Source organism: Mytilus trossulus, chromosome 2 (assembly GCF_036588685.1).
Source record: "Mytilus trossulus isolate FHL-02 chromosome 2, PNRI_Mtr1.1.1.hap1, whole genome shotgun sequence".
In the NCBI taxonomy this organism is placed as follows: domain Eukaryota; kingdom Metazoa; phylum Mollusca; class Bivalvia; order Mytilida; family Mytilidae; genus Mytilus; species Mytilus trossulus.
In genome coordinates, this window is record NC_086374.1 from 100,986,522 (window position 1) to 101,008,114 (window position 21,593).

A 21,593-nucleotide genomic window follows, 5' to 3' on the forward strand; every position below is an offset into this window, starting at 1 on the left:
TAAAGATATTTATTTAATGGCTATAATCGGAAATATCTCATTATTTATCTGGATAATACTTTACTCGTATGACAGACAGGTCTATATTTTCTTTACACTGCCTTTCAATTTTATGCTGTTATAATATCTTATTTTGAATTTAGTTAAGATTTCACAAAAGCAATAAACATAAACAATAGAATTAACCGTCTCATCGTAATACTCAAATTTATAACATTTTATCAGTTTTTAGTTCTGATAAAATACGTCTATTTTTAGCGATGCATTGAATATTGTTTCATTTGAAAATTGTTTGTTCTATAAATATTATCATTGGATGCCAGTTATAAAATATACCACTAGATATTTAGTTTTACATTATTTTTCTAGTGATTTTCTTACAACCATTTTATTTGTAATTTTTATAACCATACTCCATAATCAGTTTTAATTTATTGCAAGTTATCAATTTTTAGTTTTCCTTGGCAATTTGAATTTCTATTTTAACAAAAGAATGAACAGTTTTAAAACCTATTCTCAAAATGCAAATAAAAGTGTGTATTCTTGCATTTCCAAATGAAAGCAGAATTTGCTTGCTTTAAATTTTCAAAATCCTAATTTTTCTTTGAATTCTAGGTTTATATCTTATCAAAAGCTACAAATAATATAATCCAAAACTCATACATTTTCTTCCCTCAAAATAAAGGTCTTGATAAGGAAAAAAGTGTCCCTACCTATACACTTACCATTCATATCCGTGTTCTCAATTTTTCAGGGGGAGGGTGAACTTTTTCAAAGCACTTCAAATTTCATTTTATTCAAATGTAATTTCCAAACAATTGCATCAAATAGATATCATCGAGTTAAACAATGACTTTGTAGTACCCTTTGCAAAATAGAGAGACCGGTCATCTATGCTTCCCACACATAAATAGACTAGCATTGAATATGTCTTAAGAACGAACAATTGACTAGAACAAGAAAAGTGTGAATAATATAAATATGGAATATTATTATAAGAAACCGTCTAAATATTAAATTCTTCATCCTATGCTTCGGTTGTAATGGTAAATAATTTTATTTTGACAATTTAAGAGAAACAGTTAATGTTTTTTGCTTTTTTAATTATTAACATTTTGCTGTGTTTTTTAAATAATAAATTATTTTATGCATTCATTTATTTATACGTTCAGATGATTATCAAGTGTAAAGGTTTCTTTTTGCTATAAGTTTTCGTGGTGAATATTTCCTTCCATGTATATCCCCCATAAAAACAAATATTGTAAACGTACAAAACGGTTTCATTATTTTAACTCATTGATTAATAATTTCAAGAGATAGTGAACTAGATCCACTGCATAATTTAATGATATTAATCATCACATGTTACATGACATAAATTATTTAAAATTTCTCTGCTTTTTTATTTGAATGATATATTGACAAAACAAAAGTACTTTTTGTTTTTCTTCATTTTGTTTCTTTTTTTCTTTCTCCACTTTTAAGATTAATAGACATACAGACTATTTTAATAACAACTGCGTCATGGGTCTTCCTTGAAGAAAATTTTAACCATTAAACTTTTTGAAATAAATGAGTTAAATCTTAAAACTTAATATTGGAATGGGGATTGGATTTCAGAAAATTCGACATTTCATTTCCTTAGCGATTGTGTTGGAACTTTCCCATGCCTTTTTAATACAAAGTACGAATTCGTTTTCGTTTGATGAATTTGAAATGCATTTGTATGCCGAATTCTTGAGCAAGTGAAATAGATTTCAAATATATTTCCCTCGACGTTTAATCATTCCAATACGAACGCTCTAGTGAATCAAATAAAGCTTTGTGAGTCAGAAAAAAATAAATGTCTTTTTCTGAGAGTGTAGTAATTTCGGTCAATACTTTAGCAGCTATTGTCCAGTAACCGCCATTACTGGTTGCAGACGTTAGGTCAAGTCTTGTGAGATTGTAATTATTTTCCTAAAAGGAAGATACATGGGTTTTAGGGCGAGAAATAATAAAGAAAAAGGTATTATTAACAACCATTTTTCAAGAACAATCCGACATGTTTCAAAGTTCTATCGGCGTTTCTTAAGAAAGACATTTATCATTCGCATTCCATTGCTGGGAAGGTTCCATGGTTTGAGTTCGTTTCTCGTCTCCTATGATTAAATTTTTCGCTTCGGGAAGCAAATAAGTTTGTCCAATTTGTGTAGAAATGAAAAATCACTTTTAACCTTATGAAAGTGAAATAAGTGTTCGCACCAGAAATTAGTTTATGGTTTTAATTCGTTAGACTTGAAAACTTCTTGTCATTTTATCCAAATGAAATGAATATTTGTTTGTTAATTATTTTCTTCGAGTTCTTGCAGGATAAGATCTCAAACACAACTTTTAATTTACATAGTTGGTAAAGTTATTTTGAATAATTCACGCAAAACAAATGCAAGGTGCCTTGTACAATTAAGAAGCCAATTTTTATCTGATCACATTAGAATATGCTGGTATTTTTAAATGATGTCATCCTGACAACTTGAGAAGCAGTAAATTATTTTCTTTCACAGTTTTGTTTCCTCTCCTTTGACTTCCACGAACTGTTAAAAATAATAAATTTACAATTATATGGCTATTCGATTCGGATACTTATTTGTTAGTCTATTCTTCTTGATGTATGTTATCCGTGAAGTTTTCTGTCAAAGTATTTTGTTTAAAACCTAAACATAAATTATTTTGATATTTATTGTAACAAATCCGTGTCAAAAAGTATTGTCTAAGTTTAAACAACATCCGATCACACCTATTTTTTGTTAAAATCCATGAACAGTTAAAATGCGTCAAATTGCTTTAACACACGAGAAATATTAAAATTCCTCTCGTCTTTTCTGCTTCACCGTAAAAAGATAATTGACTTCAGAGTCTGAATACGTCGAGAAAGATTTAGAGACAATAAATTTTGTGAAAATGTTTCTTCCGACATCGCTAATATTTATATCTACTTGAAAACCCGTAAAGCCAAAGCGATGAACATAAAATCGCTCTCGTTATGGGCTATTCACATTGTCTAGGGGACTAATTTATCGGCCAGAAAATTGCTAGTTTATGCTTATTGTGATATCCAAGTGTAAACTGAGCTTCTATAACGATACATGTCGTTGGTTTTCAATTATAACTGTGGTTTAGACACTGTAACTTGTTAAATGGACATCAAGTAATACACTGACGAGCTAATTTTATATATTGATGTCATTTATTGCCTAACTTTGCATCACAATTTAATTTTGACAACAAAATCTTTTTTCGTTGTTTCTTTGTGTCAATGTTTTGTTGAAGCTAGTTTTTATTTGATTTTTTTTAAATATTAAACAAGAAAAAAATGTTATTTAAGGGCTAGCTAATGCATACATAATGTAAAGACAGATGATCAACAATAAGAACATTTTATAAACTCATTTTTGTACAGTTTAATTCAACGTGATTGTTTTCAGTATGTTTTATTTTTTCAAATATATATTTTCCTTTGCAAAGTATGTACTAGGTAGAGATTTAATGGGGTTGTCTGTTCATATTAAACGTCTTTTTTTGTGTCAAAATTCAAAGATACATGTACTTTTTCGGTTTGCTCGGGTTGTTGTCTCTAAGACAAATTTCCCATTTCCATTCCGAATTGTCTGTATCTATACTTGTCTGTTTATCTCTCTGAACACCTGTATTCGCTACCATATATGATCGGAGTATGTTATCTGTTGTCATTTGTATACATTATTCCTGGTTGCTTTATTTCCCTGTGTTCGTTTTGGTGTGACTAGTTTTGCGTACTGTCCTCTGGGTTTCCGAATGTTACAACTCCCCCTTCTTCGTGTAATTAGTTCCGTATCTTTTCCCCATTGTTTTGTAACGTACATAATAAAGATTTTATGACACATATCAAATCTTCGGTAACATATGTATTTTAAATGAGTAAAAAATTAAACATACAATTGATATATTCCCATCAGCAATTGAAAACATATTATTGTAATAATCGAGCAGTCCTAAGATAATGATCCTAGCTTTAGTTGATACATGACTCCTCGGAGTTTTAAAACAATATTAATATCAAAACAAATGTAGTGTTTTCTAATGCATTATATAAATAAATCTATTGCAATTGAGCAATTAATAAATGAACCCCAGGGAGGGTTAGGTTTACGAAAGTGTGACCATAAAACAGTGCATTAAATAAACTTTCTATTGATTCGAACAGATTTTCATTGTTGATAAACACAGTTTTATTAATATCGGTGTCATTGGAACAAATAACATATCATGCAGAAAAATAAACATCATTTGTACTGACTGCAATTGTCTTGGAAAGATTAAAAGGTTGTTATACAGTAGGGACTTTGAAGTCATCACATAATGGTGACCGCAATCAGATGACATTGTAAAGAAGTATAATACAAAATGATGATACAAGGTGCGAATAAAATCAAAATTAAAAGTTCAATCTCCTGTAGATTGATCGAATAATCAATATATAAAACAATCGAATTTTGTTCTACTGAGATCCTTCCATTGTGATCAGAATGCGCAAACTGTAGATGTTTTCGATATGAAAATAGAATCGTATAGTTGACTTGGTTTGTTTAGCTGCATAACTATAGTTTGAGTTAGTTTGTCTAGCTGCATTACCATCGTTTGATTTTGATTATCAATAAGTTTACTAAGACATGGCTTGTTTCAGGGTTATCATATAATAATTTCTTTTCGTCCTTTGAAATTCTTCAAACATCAAGAACCTATAGCAAATTTGCTCATGGTCTTCTGCAAGAATTATTTGTTAAACCTTTGCTAGCCTCTAGTCATTCCCTTTATCGGTTCACCAAAAAGAATGATCTAGGAAAAAACTTGACGATTCATTGATGTTTTAGAGTACTCATTGATTGGTTTAATGTCCAGTGGCAAACGTTACATGCACGTTCAGGACAAACTCTATTTGTGTGAACTTGCACGATAGTGGGCAAATAGAATGCAGTTGCAAATAGAATAGAGAAAGAATTACAAAGAAACAGTTTATCCGTGAGATGTTTTACTTGCAATAAATCTGGTCTTTTTTGTTTGTTTGTTAGAGTATCCATAAAAAAACAGCCAATTACTTGGGAAAATAACCAAAATATTATTCGTCAAAACGTTTCTTTTCATTGACAACAATGGTAAGCAGATCCTTCTCAACCAGTTACACCCGTTAACATTGTTTTTTTTTAATTCAGTCTTTATGTTCTGCATATTGGTTGTCTTTGGTTTGTGCGGCTCAGGCTATGGTTATCTGTGTTGTGTTTTGTGTACTGTTGTTTATCATTTTTTGTTCTTGACATGTAATTTTTGGTTCTTGTCAAGGCATTTTTTGTTCTTGCCATGGCATCTTTTGCTTTTGTTTTCGACTTTGTTTGAGTTTAAATTCCCTTTAGTATTTTTCGAATCTGCATTACAAAAGAAGCAGGAATCTGATATAGTTTTTAATGAATGGTTTAGAATTGTGATGTTGATTGTTATATGCAGAATTCGTTTTATTTTATTATTAAATCTTAAGACCTATATAAGTCACCGAGTTAATACGTCATTGGAAATCTTCAATACCTTTCAAAATTTAAGCAAACTACGTCATGATTGTAGTTTTTGGCTTGTTTGATTTCCTAAGCATTTACAAAGCTAGTGTTGAAATACAATTGAAAGTTGTATTTGATGAAGAAAACACAATTTGGTGACGATTAAGAATTTATATAGTTTTATATTCGATGGGGAGGAGGTAATTGGTACATTTAAAGATTTTGTTTTAAAAGTGTAAAGGACATTTTGTGTCAGGGGATAGCAACGTCAACATTGAAAATGTGACAGCAAACGTGCATACTAATATAAACAATATTCCGTGCGTTAATAGACGTGGTTTTGGTGGGGTTCGTGTTGCTTGTTTTGTAGTTTTATATGTTGTGTCATGTGTACTATTGTTTGTCTGTTTGTCTTTTTCATTTTTAGCCATTGCGTTATCAGTTTATTTTCGATTTATGAGTTTGACTGTCCCTCTGGTATATTTCGTTCCTCTGGTATATTTCGTCCCTCTTTTGTAGAATACATACCAGGTGTGCTTCATACCAGCAGTAAAAAAAAATAGAAATGTATAAAACTATCTGAGCATCAAACCTAGAATAAAATACAATAAAATGATGTCTTAAAGTATTTATTGTTGTAAGATTAATGCAATATGTATAAGTTACAAAGAATAACCAAAACTTAAAAGTAAAGACGGAAAATTTAAAAAGAAAATAAGTGACAAAATATTCTTATGATCATGTTGTGGTTATCAAAATCACAAATTATTTTCAACTTACAAGTTAAATTTGTACAGAAGGAGGAATTTAAAAGAACTTTGTATATTAACAGAGATTGGAAAATGATGAATGTTTAATGGATCTTAAAAACGTCGTAATGTATATACTAAGACCTTTTCAAATGTGTTATCCATTGAAAATCGTTTGGCCGAGTAAATTGTTCCAGATCGATGGATTATAAATGTTCATTTCTACAAAGTTTGATTTGTTCAAACACATTCTGCAATCATTTGATAAAAATATAAAAAGGACAAACGCAAACAATGGGCTATAAATAAAAAAATTACTTTGATAAAAACGTATATTTTTTTTTCAAAGATGACTAAAATGTAAAACATTGTGGAGAATTATAAGCTATCGAAGATTTGAAAGAAACTGGATATTTAAAATACGCTTTATTGTTTCAATGTCTGATTTTAAACAGGATATAAAAAAAAAGTATTTTAGGGGGATGTGTTGGGATAATTTATTATGTATAATGAATGAAAATTATACGTTTTTTATTTCATTTGTATCATTATTAGGACATAGAAAAATAGAAATATATTCAAACATTTAAAAATAAATCTAAACATTTTAAACTCAATTTACAGATCTAGGTGTCGAATGACGACATATATATAGAAAACATAAATATTGTCGCTTTTTTCTACACACCTTTTATCAAAGATAACAAAAACATTCTTTTTAACTATGAAAACTAGATATATAACTAGACATGCCTTTTTCTTGTGTATGTAAATCAATGTAGCGGTAATTTCTTTCAAGTGTATACATACATTTCTCCACTTAAGAGTTGATTTATTTCTCTCATTTTAGAGGCAACTGACCGAGACAACTATTCTGTTTAAAAAGATTATTGTATACTTAAGATTTTCAGTGTAAGTTGTGAAAAGGTATGAATGGGCATATCTTGGGAACATCAAAATATTATAATATGGTCGTCAAAATCGCATTAACCATGAATATACATACTTAGCCGAGTCGTCCAAGAAACAGCTTCTTTTATCATACTTCAGTTAGTTGACTCGCAATAATTTATCATCGGCATCATAAATACATTTTACACGAGTAAACTAGTTGGAAATGTGTCTTTTTATAAGTGGGTTAATGTTAGCTCTAAATGACTGTTCCTCCGACGTAAATTCGTAAGCTAAAAGTATTAACAGAGCGCAGATTATGCACACATTAATATACTCTAAGATTTATTTTTTGGTAGATTATTGTTGGTTTTGTAAAAAAAGGTTTGGAGATCGTTTTCATTGGGTAATATGCTGTAATCAGTGACCCATACACGGTGTAAGTTTATGCCCACGTGGGTTGAAAGATCGACAGATCAAGTTTTATTTACACGGTAAAGACTGATAGTGTACACTTGTTAAATAATGTCGGGATGTGCAAACTATAAAAACAAGGGACACGGTCTAACTGTTCAGGGACAGGTAAAGTATAATTTTGTTATAATTAATTAACTTAATGTGTAACGTTAAATTTTGAAAACCTTGATTAAAATTTATCGCTCTTATGTTGACATGTGAATCCATAAACCTGCATTTAAAATTGATTTACTATTGGATATTTTAACTCACGTGATCAAAATGGCTTCATTTCAGTGGCGACTGCAGTTAAAGTCAAAGAGGCATCCCATAAACGTAGAAATTGACATAATTCATCCTCGTCCGACCCTGACCGCATTAGACAGTTTTACGATCTGAAAATAAAACACTATTATACCAAATGAGTTCCTACTTCGTCAATTCTCTGTCTACATGTTACGGACAGACAGTTGGATTGGAAAGTTGTGCCGAAGGAAATTTTCACAGAAATGGATCATTTCAACATTCCGGAGGAATATACCCCAGTTTCCACGGATCCAGGTACCCATTTTCTGCAAAAGACGAACGATCAGAAGAACACAATGGGGACTATTATGCTACACAGCGATTGAGTCATATGCCGCATTCTAGCCCGTGTTCCTCACCCCATAGTATCCATGGAGGCACACCAAATATACCGAATGTTCATCACATGCATTCATCAAATGACCGGTCGTGCAACATAAGAACATCTTCGAATAGTAATAGTTCGTACTACCCAAACGGTCAACTGACCAATGTGGATAGAAATAGATCGCCACCATCGCAACAACCACCCCCGATATCACCCCTTCCACAACAATCTCAGACACCACACTCACCCAGACCAGCTGACCAGAGTTATGGAGGATCTCCACAAATATACCCATGGATGAGACGAATGCAGTATGCTCAAGGTAAGGGTGTTTCTTATTATTTTGTCTGATATATTTTCAATCCAACATTTGTTTTGTGTCTACTCTTGCTGTCAAAAAGAGTAGCAAAGAAAAATAGACATGAGGTTGTTCTTATGATTTGAAAACTTCCATCTTAAACAATTACAAAGTATATATTTCTAAAGTAACAATGTGTAAATTTTTGCATTATGCATAGTTTTTAGTGTAGATTTATAATAGGTGAATGAAGTTAAACAATTGTCAAACTGATTTGAAATATTAGTGAATATAACTTTATATAAATTAGTTTTAAAATTGGTTTTAACCTTAATATGCTCAAATAAATTTGCACTTATATTGTTGTATTATTTTTTTAAATTTTCGTAAAATAATTGCTATACAAAGATTTAACTTGCCTCTATATAAATACTTAGTAACTAAATTAACTTGAATAAATAGATAAAATCATGATAACTCTAAATAAACTGAATAATTTTAATGTTTGGATTCTTGGTATCCAAACAAGTAAAAAATCTAAAATAGAGTAAGGCATACAAATTTCAGAAGGTTTAAAACAAAAATTGTATATAGATTTTGTATAATTATCTTTCATATTACAAATATTCTTTAGTTGACTCTGGCTTTAGTCATTCAAATCTGATCTCAGGTCTACAATTATATTTTGAAAGTATTTAGATGGATAAATAATTTGTAAGTTATAAACTGTTGAAATAATAACAAAATTTCAATATAACACAAACACAAACTTCAGAAAATAGTTTTATTAGAACCCCGATTATCGTACAGAATTTGTTTTGTTCTTATTACGAGCTTGTTAATGGCCGACTTCATCGGGGATTGTTTACAAAAATACTCGTGTGTCTGTGACGAATATTACCAACAAAACATATCTTTACAGATATACATTTTAACACATTTGAAATACATATATTTTGAATTAAACATTACGTTCTAATCATATGTGTCCTAAAATAGATGAAAATATAGAATAAATATAAATATTTTATTTTGTATATAAGAAAACTATGATAAAGTGTTGATTTTGCTTCTTATTATTTAGACACGTGCACAGAAGATAATAAATTTTCTCGTAACAACTAATGACCAATAAAAAAGAATTTATAATAAAGTTGTTCAGTATTATTAATGCAATCGAATGTCATTAGAGGAAATTTATAAGCTAAATTCGAAATTCATGAGGAATATATTAGCTTCAAAGCATTTTCAAAAGTAAAAATACTTCCAATATCTTTATGAGATCAGGAGTAGTAAATCCGTTCCGCCTTGTCAGCCTATATGGACATAATTGAATATTTAACTGTATATGACACCTAAAGCCTTTAAGACCACTGATGGATGAAAATAAGAAATATACAAGGAAATTGACATTGGACTGTCCGACAATGGTGTACAATATCACAAGTACATTATCAATGACCAAATGAATGATAAATAACCGTGTCCATTTCAAACAGACTTATTTTGTAAATAAATATATTTGAAAGTGTAAGTGTACCTTTATACCTGCGGTTTTTGTAAAAATAAAAATATTCAACATTTTTAAAAATCCGGAACACGTTTTGACGGAACTCGTAAGCTTTCTTTTTAAAATATTATGCCGTATTTTCATATGTATTGAATAAGTTACTATTACTAAAACTTTGACATCGCATATTTTAAAATTTTACCCGTATCACATTGATTTCCTGTGCATGTATCTGTAAGTCAGTGTCTTTAAAAAGGTCGCTCCATGTCTGTTCAAATTTGATAAAATTCAAAACACTTTACTCCACATGATTTTTCGGTAATTTAATGAATTTAAAAAGGTGGCGATAGTGAGAATTTTCCAGTATGTACTCAACTTCTCATTTATAGTGGAGTTTCTTGCTGTGCAAAGCGTAATGCTTTTGTAATCGTCGTACCTAAATATTATAATACGAGCTACTTGTCAAAAATGATTTATGTCCCGAATAAAGAACTCTCTAGGCAATGAAGTTAAAAAAAAGTCCATTACAACGCTAGCTTGATCACTTTTAAATATGAACCTCAAAGAGAATTTGATGCTTGAATTATTATTCTCTTGATGTCTTATTTTAGCCTCATATTTTTTTGTTTTAAAACTGATGGTACTGAATTAAAGATTATTAATTAAGTTGTATCTATTCAGACAAAAAACGATGTTTTTTATTTGTAGTTTGATTAATTTTAAATGAAGAAAACACATTATAATATATAATTAATTTGTTTTAATAAATTTAAAAATAACACAATTACAGAAAAACAACATTTAGTCATTTTTTTATTTGAAAAAACCAAGGTTTCAATATTACTGCAATATATTGTAAACACTAGTAAATGTAAACAAATTCAAACAAAATTCATAGTTGAATCACGAAAAACAATCACATGAACTAAATAAAATCTGCAGATTAGCAATGTTCCATTATAGTAAATTATTACTACTCGAGCATAACAATTGACAAAAGTTGTATGCAAAGTTTAAAACATATCCTCAAGATTGAATTAAGTAAATTGACATAAGGTCGTTATTTAATAAATCAAAACAAAAAGATACAGTTTATTGATAAGGTCTTTTTCGTTCATGCTACGTAACGTAACCCTAAAAAAATATATGTCTTTTGAAATTATACGTACATAATTAAAAGCAAAATAAATGTGTGTATAGATTGCACATGCTTTCCATATATGTCGTATGTATAAGTATCTCAGCTCGTTTTTCTTTTGAAATACACTTATCTACATATATTTGCATTGTTAAAACCAAAATAAATTATTTTTATAGACTGTACATGTGCCTGTTTTTGTCATTCGTATATTTGTCTGAGGAATAAGTATTTCATCTCGTTTCGTTGAAACCACGCATAACAACATGTTCAAAGTACTTTCATAATTTAAAAGCATTCTTTGTATGGACTGTACATGTGCAGTTGTTTTCCTTTGTCATCATTTCAGTATTTCATCTCGTTGTCTTTGGTAATCACAAAATATACGTTCATAAATTAAAAGCAAAATACATTGTATATCCTGCACATGTCCCTGTGTTTGTCCTTCGTATATTATGCCGAAAGTGTTAGTATTTCATCTCGTGTTCTTTAAACATGCATCGTCATTTTATTCCCTCGCCTTTTCCGTGTGAAATTATTAAAAGAACAGAAAGTGGGCTAATGGATATTAATATTGGATTTTCAAATTATTCAAAGATAAAAAGAAATGTTGTTTAATTTGTAGGTTAATGTATTATTGATTGTTATTGAACAAGCACAAGTAAGATAAACAATATCATATAAAAACAGTTGATAACCAAACGATTGCACCAAATATTAACGAACGTTTGAGTCGTCTGCTCAATTGTGTACTTTTCGGTATTTGGTCATTCAATGGCCGGTCAAATTTGTAGACGGAAGTAATTATTTTTTGATACTTTTAGATTTGTTAGTATTGATTTTTGTTGTTTTAAGTAAAGAGAAGTAGAAACAGATAAATCATCTCCTAAAACAATACAAAACAAATCAATAGAAAGCTATAATTTATATTTCTGTCAGTGGAAGAAAAACTTGAAATGGAACCATTTACGTCTTAGAACGATGATTAAAGATTGTCAATGGTGTAATAATCAATATTCATTTAACATTTCACACATATTGCAGACATTATAATTTTTTTAATGCATATTATTTTAGTAGTTTGCAATACAAAAACCAAGTAAAGAAATTAATAAATCATTGAATGAAAACAAAAATATTATTAAATAAAAAGAAATGAATTACAGTATCAAAATTACATTATTAACTTGAATATGTGGACTAAATAATGTATCACAATCAAAACTATAACGTATTGCAACTAAATAATTTTTAATTATTAGAACTGGACAATTCTTCTTCCTATTCCAAAACTAAAAAAGGTCGTATCACCCTTAAAATGCATAGCATGACATTTTTTTTCTGGTTGCGTTTTTCTTAGCAGGTCGTAAATATATTCATTTATTTTCCAAAATTCCCACGATTTAGAAACAATTTAGAATTGTTCATGTGTTGTATATCCTTTTATCTTATCCTATATAAGATGGACTGTAAATCATGGCAAAACTAAACAAAGTGGAAAAAGAAACAGGCTTTCTAAGACAGATTGTTGAAAGGATTGATTTATATAAATCAGATATATTGTAACATTTCCGTGAGAAATCAAAGAATGTTTTCAAAATATTTAATGCTCAATTTTGCCTAATAATAGTTCAGTAAAGCTAACAAAACGACTGTAAAATTGTCAAAGAGGTCGGAGTCTGCGATACTCTTTTTGTTCTGTGATGTATAGTTTCGTTTGATGTTATGTGATAAATTTTCTATGTGACGTAAAATCGATGATGAAAACTACATAATAACATTAAATATAACTGCTTATTTTTGCATTAACACAAAAATAAAAGATAAGTTACATGTTTGATGTTTTAATAGTAGAATAACGATTTTAATAGATTTTATCTTAACACCTAAAGATTTGCTGAAAATAATATTTCAAATTTACTTATGTATTGCTTTCATCATCACAAAGAATTTATAAGAATGCGAGCGTCTAAATTTATCTATTTATTTTTTTAATTTTATATTAATTATTTATTTGTTTTGAATAATTACTTGTTTATTTATTTACTTAGATGATGGGTTTTTAAACCTCACGACTAATGAAAAATTCAAAAAATGTTCAAATTTTCATTTTCAAATGCTCAGCAATATTATCATGTACGAATTATTCATAAAAAAACTTTTGTTTTACTTTTTCTCAATGACATTTCTATAATAAAAAGTAAAAACTAACAATTAGTAGAATATATATAATAATAGATAGAAAAGAGATGATTTTATAGCTAGTCTGTGTTTATTGGGTACATTCTTATACATATATATATTACTTAAATTTAAGTTGTTGTAACTAAGTATTGCATTGAAATGTTATTTTTCTTAAAAAAAAATTAATTAAATAGCGTTCACCATTTGTTTCCATAAAATATTGTTAATTCTTCTAATTTGTCTTGTATTTTGTGTTTTGTCTTCATATGTATGTAACAAAAATCTGTCCTATTCATTTGACCCTTAAAAAGTAAAAATAAATCTGTCCGATTCCTTGAACAATTAAAGATCATTAAATAGTATTAAAAATACAGGACAGAGTGAAAAAATATTTCCTTCAAAACCAAAATAAAAGTAGTATAGTGATATGTCTTGATTTTGATCTCACAAATGCAGGGATGAGAAATTCTGATAAATAGCTTCACGATGCAAATTTTATTTTTATGAACATGTGTTTATCTCTGTCCTTCAAGTTGCATTAAATATCCAGAATTTTTTGATAATGGATACAAAGCCCCCCTCCCCCTCCCTATCCCCCTCCCCTCCCTTGGTACATGCGGAACCCTTACAATGTACACGATGAATAGAGAATAAATTTTATACATTTTTGTGTCATTTCAGTTAAGAAAAGATCAGATTCATTATTAAGCTTATTTACAAATATTTTTGACCTTAGAAACATGCAGTAATTTATAAATTAAATTAATGATACAATACGAACATCACGGAACAATCTCCATTTCAACAATGCGTTTCAATGCTGTACGAAATCGTTTAGAGTCGAATTATGACTCCCTGTGTATAGACTATATGAATACAGATATTATGCTGTAATGCAGTGCAATATGAAGAGTTCGTTCCACTTTGTGGACAGAGTTAATTCTAACTATAGCCTAAAATTGCTCTATATTTACATGGCTTAGAAAATCAATTCGGACATTTCTTTGGTCCTTGTAAATTGGATGCCCTGGATTTCGTTCTAAAAATATTTGGAAACAGAGTTCACCTCCAACGCTCTGTATCGACACCATCCTCCTGGACAACATCCCCCTTTTAGATACAAATATAATACTAAAGGTATATTTTGTACGTATTCCCCACAAACCAAATGATTCATTGTTTATATTTTTATACTAAACGTCTATTGATAAACTGCAACAACGAAGGCTTAATATACAAATACAAAATAATATATAAAGACAAAATTACAATAGAAAAAACTATACGTAAAAAGAAACACAAGAAAGGGAAAATTATTGGTGTTAAAGCTATTATAATAAACAATATTTAAAAAAAATCCTACCTTGCTTCTCTAATTTTTCCCTGTAATTTTGAGTTTATTCGGGTTATGCATTTTTATCTTCATATTGTATCATATGTTACAAATTCTTTATATTAAGTATTACAATAAAGCTATTGATTTTTATTTTGTTTGGATTAAAACGCAGTGATGCACTTAAACATATATTAATTAAAGTGTTTAAGTACCAAACGTTAAAAACGTTTAAAAGAACAATTACACACACCCTTTTTTCATAAAAAAACCGACACAAGAATAGCAAAGGAACGCCTATATCTTTGCTTATTGATATTTTCAATTACTTTTTAATGTAAGAACACTGATAAAACAAGTGCAAAACTCTATCCAACTTTAAATACAAGTCGACAAAACACAAAAATGACAGCCCCCCCCCTTTTTTGGTAAGATTACTAGGTCAAGGTTTTATATTTCTGGATAATTAATTATGTTTCACAAGTATGCAGATATGACAGACATTGCTGAATGACGTCTTTAATGAGATATACTTACCTGCCATTAGCGTTCGCCTACTCTAATTTTTTTAGTCTGAAAATGCTGTATGTACCAGGCAACTGTTTTGATGTAAGTTAGAAGTACTCCACCATCTTGAATTATGATGGTTTCATCATTTGTTCTCTCGTCATTACTCATCATGTAACTTTTCCACACAGCTTCATCCTTCTAGCCTTGTATTATAAGGGACGACTTGCTTCATCCTACTATTCTTGTATTATAAGGGACGACTTGCTTCATCCTACTATTCTTGTATTATAAGGGACGACTTGCTTCATCCTACTATTCTTGTATTATAAGGGACGACTTGCTTCATCCTACTATTCTTGTATTATAAGGGACGACTTGCTTCATCCTACTATTCTTGTATTATAAGGGACGACTTGCTTCATCCTACTATTCTTGTATTATAAGGGACGACTTGCTTCATCCTACTATCCTTGTATTATAAGGGACGACTTGCTTCATCCTACTATTCTTGTATTATAAGGGACGACTTGCTTCATCCTACTATCCTTATATTATAAAGGACGACTATTTTTGGAGGATAAAAAAGGGGGTGGGTGATAAGACCATCATGACCCGGTTAAAGCTGAAAAAAAGTAGCCTGGCATAATACAGGATGCAAATGAGTAAAGTCTGCAACACAAAAATCCCGTGAAACAAATAAGCATGCGCAGCAAAAGATAAAATGAATAGTCAGCTCCATCCCCATGGAATTTCATATGGTCTTCTCCTAACTAAACAATCCAATAACAGTCATGTCATAAAATGTGCATACCTTAGATATTATTATTATTTATTTTATTTCTTACCAAATAATTCAAGATCCTGCATGTTGGCAATGTGTGTGTTTGTCGCAATTTTCTGAAAATATTTTCATCAGTAAACGGTTTGGCAAAAAAAAATGAGTAACAAGGGGAATTTGTGTTTGTCTGTATATTTTCTATTCTTAAAAGGAACATATAATTGAATGCCTAGATAAAGCACATTGTTTCATTTTTAATTTTCATGTACTCTTGTACTTCTCCCTATATTGGTCTGGTCGGTTTCAAACGCACTTCCGTGATCTCGTCCACTTATTTGTATGCCGAAAGCAGCCCCTCGAACTAATCACCAGACAGATATGTAATATATCCAGACATATCAATATACAAGACTTAACATGTTATTGACAACATTGCTGATTGTTTTATAAGATCATTAACCTGCACCGTGTAAAGTTTAATGTAGGTATTCAATTAAACCCTGACATACGCAAATAAAACAATAAAATTGTTTTGAAAACATCTTGAACCTTTCTTGTTAAATGAAACACAAAGTTTCTTTACTGTTCATCTGTTTTACTCTTTTGCCCTGGCGTTATGTTTTTCTTTGACTTTTTTCTTTTTATTGCCTCCTGGTCTTATTTACCGCCTTTTTATAACCGCCAAAATTCAGCTTTTTGTTAAAACATATTCAAAAATGAAACAAATTCACTGCCGATGATTCAAGAATCAATCTTTAGGTTTCATGCTACATTCGCCTTCAAACATTTTGGTTTAAGCGTTCCTGATGAGGGTGCATTTGAAATTGGATAAAAGTTCGATTGGCGTTAAATACAACAATTTGTTGACGAGGAGAAAAGCAAGAGAAACCTATAACTAAAATCTACCATCTGCATAAATTTATTTTGTAAAAGTAAGTATCAAACTCATCATGTTGTTACATATGTCATCCTGAACATACCTGGAACATTTGTCTCTGGACGGTAAGCAACAAGCAATCCATCGTTTGGTATATATGCACTGACCACATAGGAAACATACAACAGTTCGGTTTTATAAGTCAGTTCCCTTTCTTGGGATGTATGTTTTAAATTATGTTAAAACCAACGAAAATTATTGGATATCCAAATTTAGAGCCATTTTTAAAACAAATCTCTGTCTGCTATGTAATCTTTGATTGTGTTAAGTTTCATTCGAGACATAGTTTCAAATGTTTTCAACTTTTAAAATTCTTATTGAGTTTATGCCTAAAGCTTTCCCAAAAATACGCATAACCAAAAACAAGCTATATCGTCTGCTATGTCGTCTGCCTAACCAATGTTAAATGATACTGTTATGCCACAATGTAATAACTCCCTTCTGCTGACTATAGTTTCAGAGTTAACTCCCTTGTGTGTTTCAGAGTTTGCTCAATTTCAATTTCGAAAAAGCAAGAGGAAACTTAATCTATAAATAATTGTTTGAAAAACTGAAAAGATGTATGTTACACTTCGTACATTGAAGGAAAAATATGGCTTTAGAAAGCTGCTATAAAACATTCTTTGTGAAACAGCTGTAGTAATCAGCGATGATTAAAAACTCAAAACATTAAATAATAAATCCTTGAAGATTTCTTGTAAAACGAAGATTATGTATATATTCATGGATTGAAATGGGAAACAATTGAATGTAATCATTTGCACATTTGAACAATTACAACACTTTGAGCGTGTATTACAACAAGACATCATTAATATATTATCGAATGTTTAAGAACATCATTTGTTAGTTCATCAACCTGTTAACATTTATGCAAATTAGGTCCGCCTGTTGATAAGTTCCATTTGTCTCGTAAAATCTAAATTTAATATAAGTTTGTATCATATTTCATCATAAATGATCAAAACGTCATTAATATTCAACCTTCGTTTGTCAAATAAATGTTAGTATTCTATAATTGAAAGGTTTTAAAAGTATATGTAACCTTTTGTGTGTGATGTGTGACATTTTGAGAAAAAAAACATGTATCTTATTATATAACCTTTTCACACATTTTGCAGCGATGTCGTAACCGGTTTATACGCTGATGTGACGAATAGAAACACCAATCAATCAATCAATCAATCAATCAATCAACCAATCAAATAAGAAAATAAGAATATACACATTTTTCACGTTTACGTTTTAGTCTTTAGACTTGTTTATTATTTTCTCACTGCAAAAAGTTGAAAACTATTTTATATCTTAAAAGCGATTGTCTTTACAAAGTGTAAACTGGTAACTATGTTTATGATCATGAAAGAATACCTGAAACTTTATTCTACAGTACTCTTAAAACGGTAATTTATGCCATATTCGATAGATCAATAAATGTATTAACCCTTGTCTGCGTCCAATTCGTTCAATTCCGTTATTGGAACAATTTTAGTAGTTTATAGTTGAAAATTCAAAATAAACAATACAAGGATTTTTTTCTCTCTACAGTGACAATTTTATGAAAGTTTTATCACAAATATCTTGACGGCCATCAATCTATGTACTAATTTTTTAAGTGATGAGAAAAATCGCCTAATCACTAATCATTCTTACGCCTTTAGATGTGATTACGTCTACTTAACCATTACTGCTATTTATACATAGCCAAGTAATCTAGAAAAAAAAGTAATTTAATGACTTCAAGATTTACTTAAATAAAAATGTGAATGCATATTCTCTGATTTGTCTTAATTTATTCCGTCTTCTAACATGACATCAATCTTATGAAGTGGCGGCCATTTATCAGATAACGTACTGCTATATTTCAATTTTATGTATTCCTAATTGAAGAAACTAAAGTGAATCTCAAGTTAAGGCCCATAAAACAGATTGTCGTTGATACAAAGGCTACGGAGTATGTCAGATACGGAGGAACATTTATAACTTCTTTAAGCTTTATGTTGATCGCTAATGGGAGTTGAAATGCTTGATACTTATGATATCTTTAATTTTCATCTCATTAACATAAATTGTGTTTGGCTAATTATCACATATTAAAAAAACTGTATGTTTAAACGTCATCTCTGTGAGGGAGGAAGTCCATACCATATTTATCGCTTTTTATTTCTTTATTTTTGAACTAAATTCTATAGATCAAAGGTTTGGGTTATAAACATTAAAAGTATTATGCAAAAATATTTGAAACATGAGTTATTAAAAAAATTCAAACCACTAAGGCCAAGGGAGAGATGAATTATTCAAATGTAATGTACTGTGGATTGAAAGATAGCAAAATCATATATAGCATCTAGAAAATATTATTAATGTTCACTTTCTTCAAAAATTTATGTCAAAATCTCTCACTGTTTTAATTTGTGGTTTATTTTGGTTTCCTTTCCTTTTTGATATTGTCGTATGAAATATTTTAATAACAAGTGCAATAGTAACTTCGATGAATTTCGTATGCAATGATTACTGTGTTTTCCCTGACTGATTTAAATAAATATATTGGAGGAAGAAAATATTCAAATCTCCCCTATATTGCCAGGTTGATTGTCTATGCCCACATAAGTTATGAAAAATGTTAGTAGTGATATGGCCTGTTTCCATAACGATTTAAAGAAAAACTCCGGGTGAAATATTCCGAATAGATTTGGCGGGAAATCACACGCGACAATGGATCATCTGCTATTTATCAAAGATCTATCAAACTAATCTTAAAATTTTAAGTGAATGAGAGGCTCCGATAAAGACAGTATTTATATAGGTCTCTTTTATTTTGAGTTTGAATGTCCCTCCGGTATCTTTCGTCCCTCCTTTTTAGCCTTTTTATCCTTAAAGCTCCAAGTGATTCCAATACACATAAACACAGAAATCTGAAACAAATGGAATATTTCACTATGATAGCGGAAGTAAATTAAGACATTTCTGGTTATTTCTTTTCTTAATCAAATTTATATATCAATCTACTTTGAAATTCCCTATGATTGATTATGTTTCTTTCATAAGTGTTATACACTCGTCTTCTGTGTAAATTGTACGCCCTTGCATTTTGCACTCAAATATATTTCTGCAATGTCTTTGGAAAAGAACAGAAATTAATAATAGCAATTTATCTCCAAGAGTTCACTGTTTGAATTTTGATATGATAAATAGTCAAACTTTAACTGATTAACAAATCGTTTTGGCTAACACTTAGATTTTAGAAAAATAAGTTTTCGTTATGCTAGAAGATAAAAAAAAATACTATGCGATGAATTGAAACAGTAACTTAGTTTTTCTGTACGAGTGAGAGACGCCAGTCAAACAATTTATCTTCTCTGCTTAGACATCTCCAAATTGCAGAAAACATTTCGGTATGTTAACAATCTTCCAAATCATTTACAATTTGTATTGTAAGTGTTTTAAAATACATCCCAAGTCATCGAGATATTTCTTTGTCTATTAATGAAATACTTTGACTTATTGAGGTGACTTTTCCAAATGTTTACTGTTGCTTACATTTTTTTCTTTGAATAGTATTATAACATCACATATGTGTGGTCATCATAGTGTATGGTCAAATTAAAGCAAATAATTAATGAATTTTAATTTTGGTTCTTTCGAAGCATGGGATACATCTTCCATTATGTTTGAATAGTCAAAAATGTGTTACCTTTGTCGTAACTATATGCACCAATCAAATTCAAAATTCAAATTCAAATATTTTATTGGACAAAGCACATATGATACAAGTAATCAATTATTACATATCTTTTCCAGTACTGTAGGCAATGATATATAGGGGGTTGGGGTCCAAAAATAAAACAGAAGCAATGTGGTGAATATTACATTCCTATATTTGTCGGACTATATATTTGTATCTTTGGAACATTTTGTAATAATTGCTGTTTTCATCCAATCATATTTAGTGAGTCGTCTCCCATTTGTGCAAATCTCCTTATTTAGCATGTTCTGGGTCCCATTTATCTTTAATGATTTTAATTCTAGCTTAACTATACAATATCATTCATAATTTTTCATGCGGTATATAAAACTTTGAAGTGAATAAAATTATCTTTTGCACACATTTATATAAATCTGTATGCTTTCTTGTTTTAACACGTAAAGTAGAAGGGCTATTAATTAAATTTCTGATTTCAAATACTTATGCCGGAATCCATATTGCATTAAAAGCGTTGTTATAAATTGTTTACCTTAACGCACAGGTGTTTTGTGGAAGAAAAACTGTCTACCTGAAGTTCTGACATATACGGTGGCATCTAATTTATCTATATAAAATATTAACATTAACACATAATAAATGTTTCACTGCCCTATTACACCTTTAAGTAATTAATATCGGCATATAAACGGAGTAAAACAATACTTCAGAGATTTCACTGACATTGTGAATAAATGTTTTGCTTTAAGTAAAAACAATGTCACCATTAATAATTTAATAGTTTCTAGTATAACATATTGTTGAAACAAAGCCAATATCAATCAATTGAACATTGAATAAGGATTATTATTCACTCCGGTGCAGATATAAAATGCGCATCTAACAAATAGGCAACTAGAACAATTATTGTG

General features: G+C 29.7%; 1 protein-coding gene across 3 annotated transcripts in view; it reads left to right on the forward strand.

The window, feature by feature from the left end:
* LOC134708545 (homeobox protein Hox-B5-like) overlaps positions 1-21,593 on the forward strand; it is a 68,893-nt gene that overhangs the window by 30,432 nt on the left and 16,868 nt on the right. For 2 of the 3 annotated variants that reach the window (XM_063569178.1, XM_063569177.1), the window contains exon 2: positions 7,958-8,616. In XM_063569178.1, coding sequence (XP_063425248.1) covers positions 8,082-8,616 — 535 coding nt within the window. In that variant the 5' untranslated portion in view covers positions 7,958-8,081. Of the gene's footprint in view, positions 1-7,229; positions 7,787-7,957; positions 8,617-21,593 lie in introns of those variants that run through there. The other variant, XM_063569176.1, reaches the window with a different exon arrangement.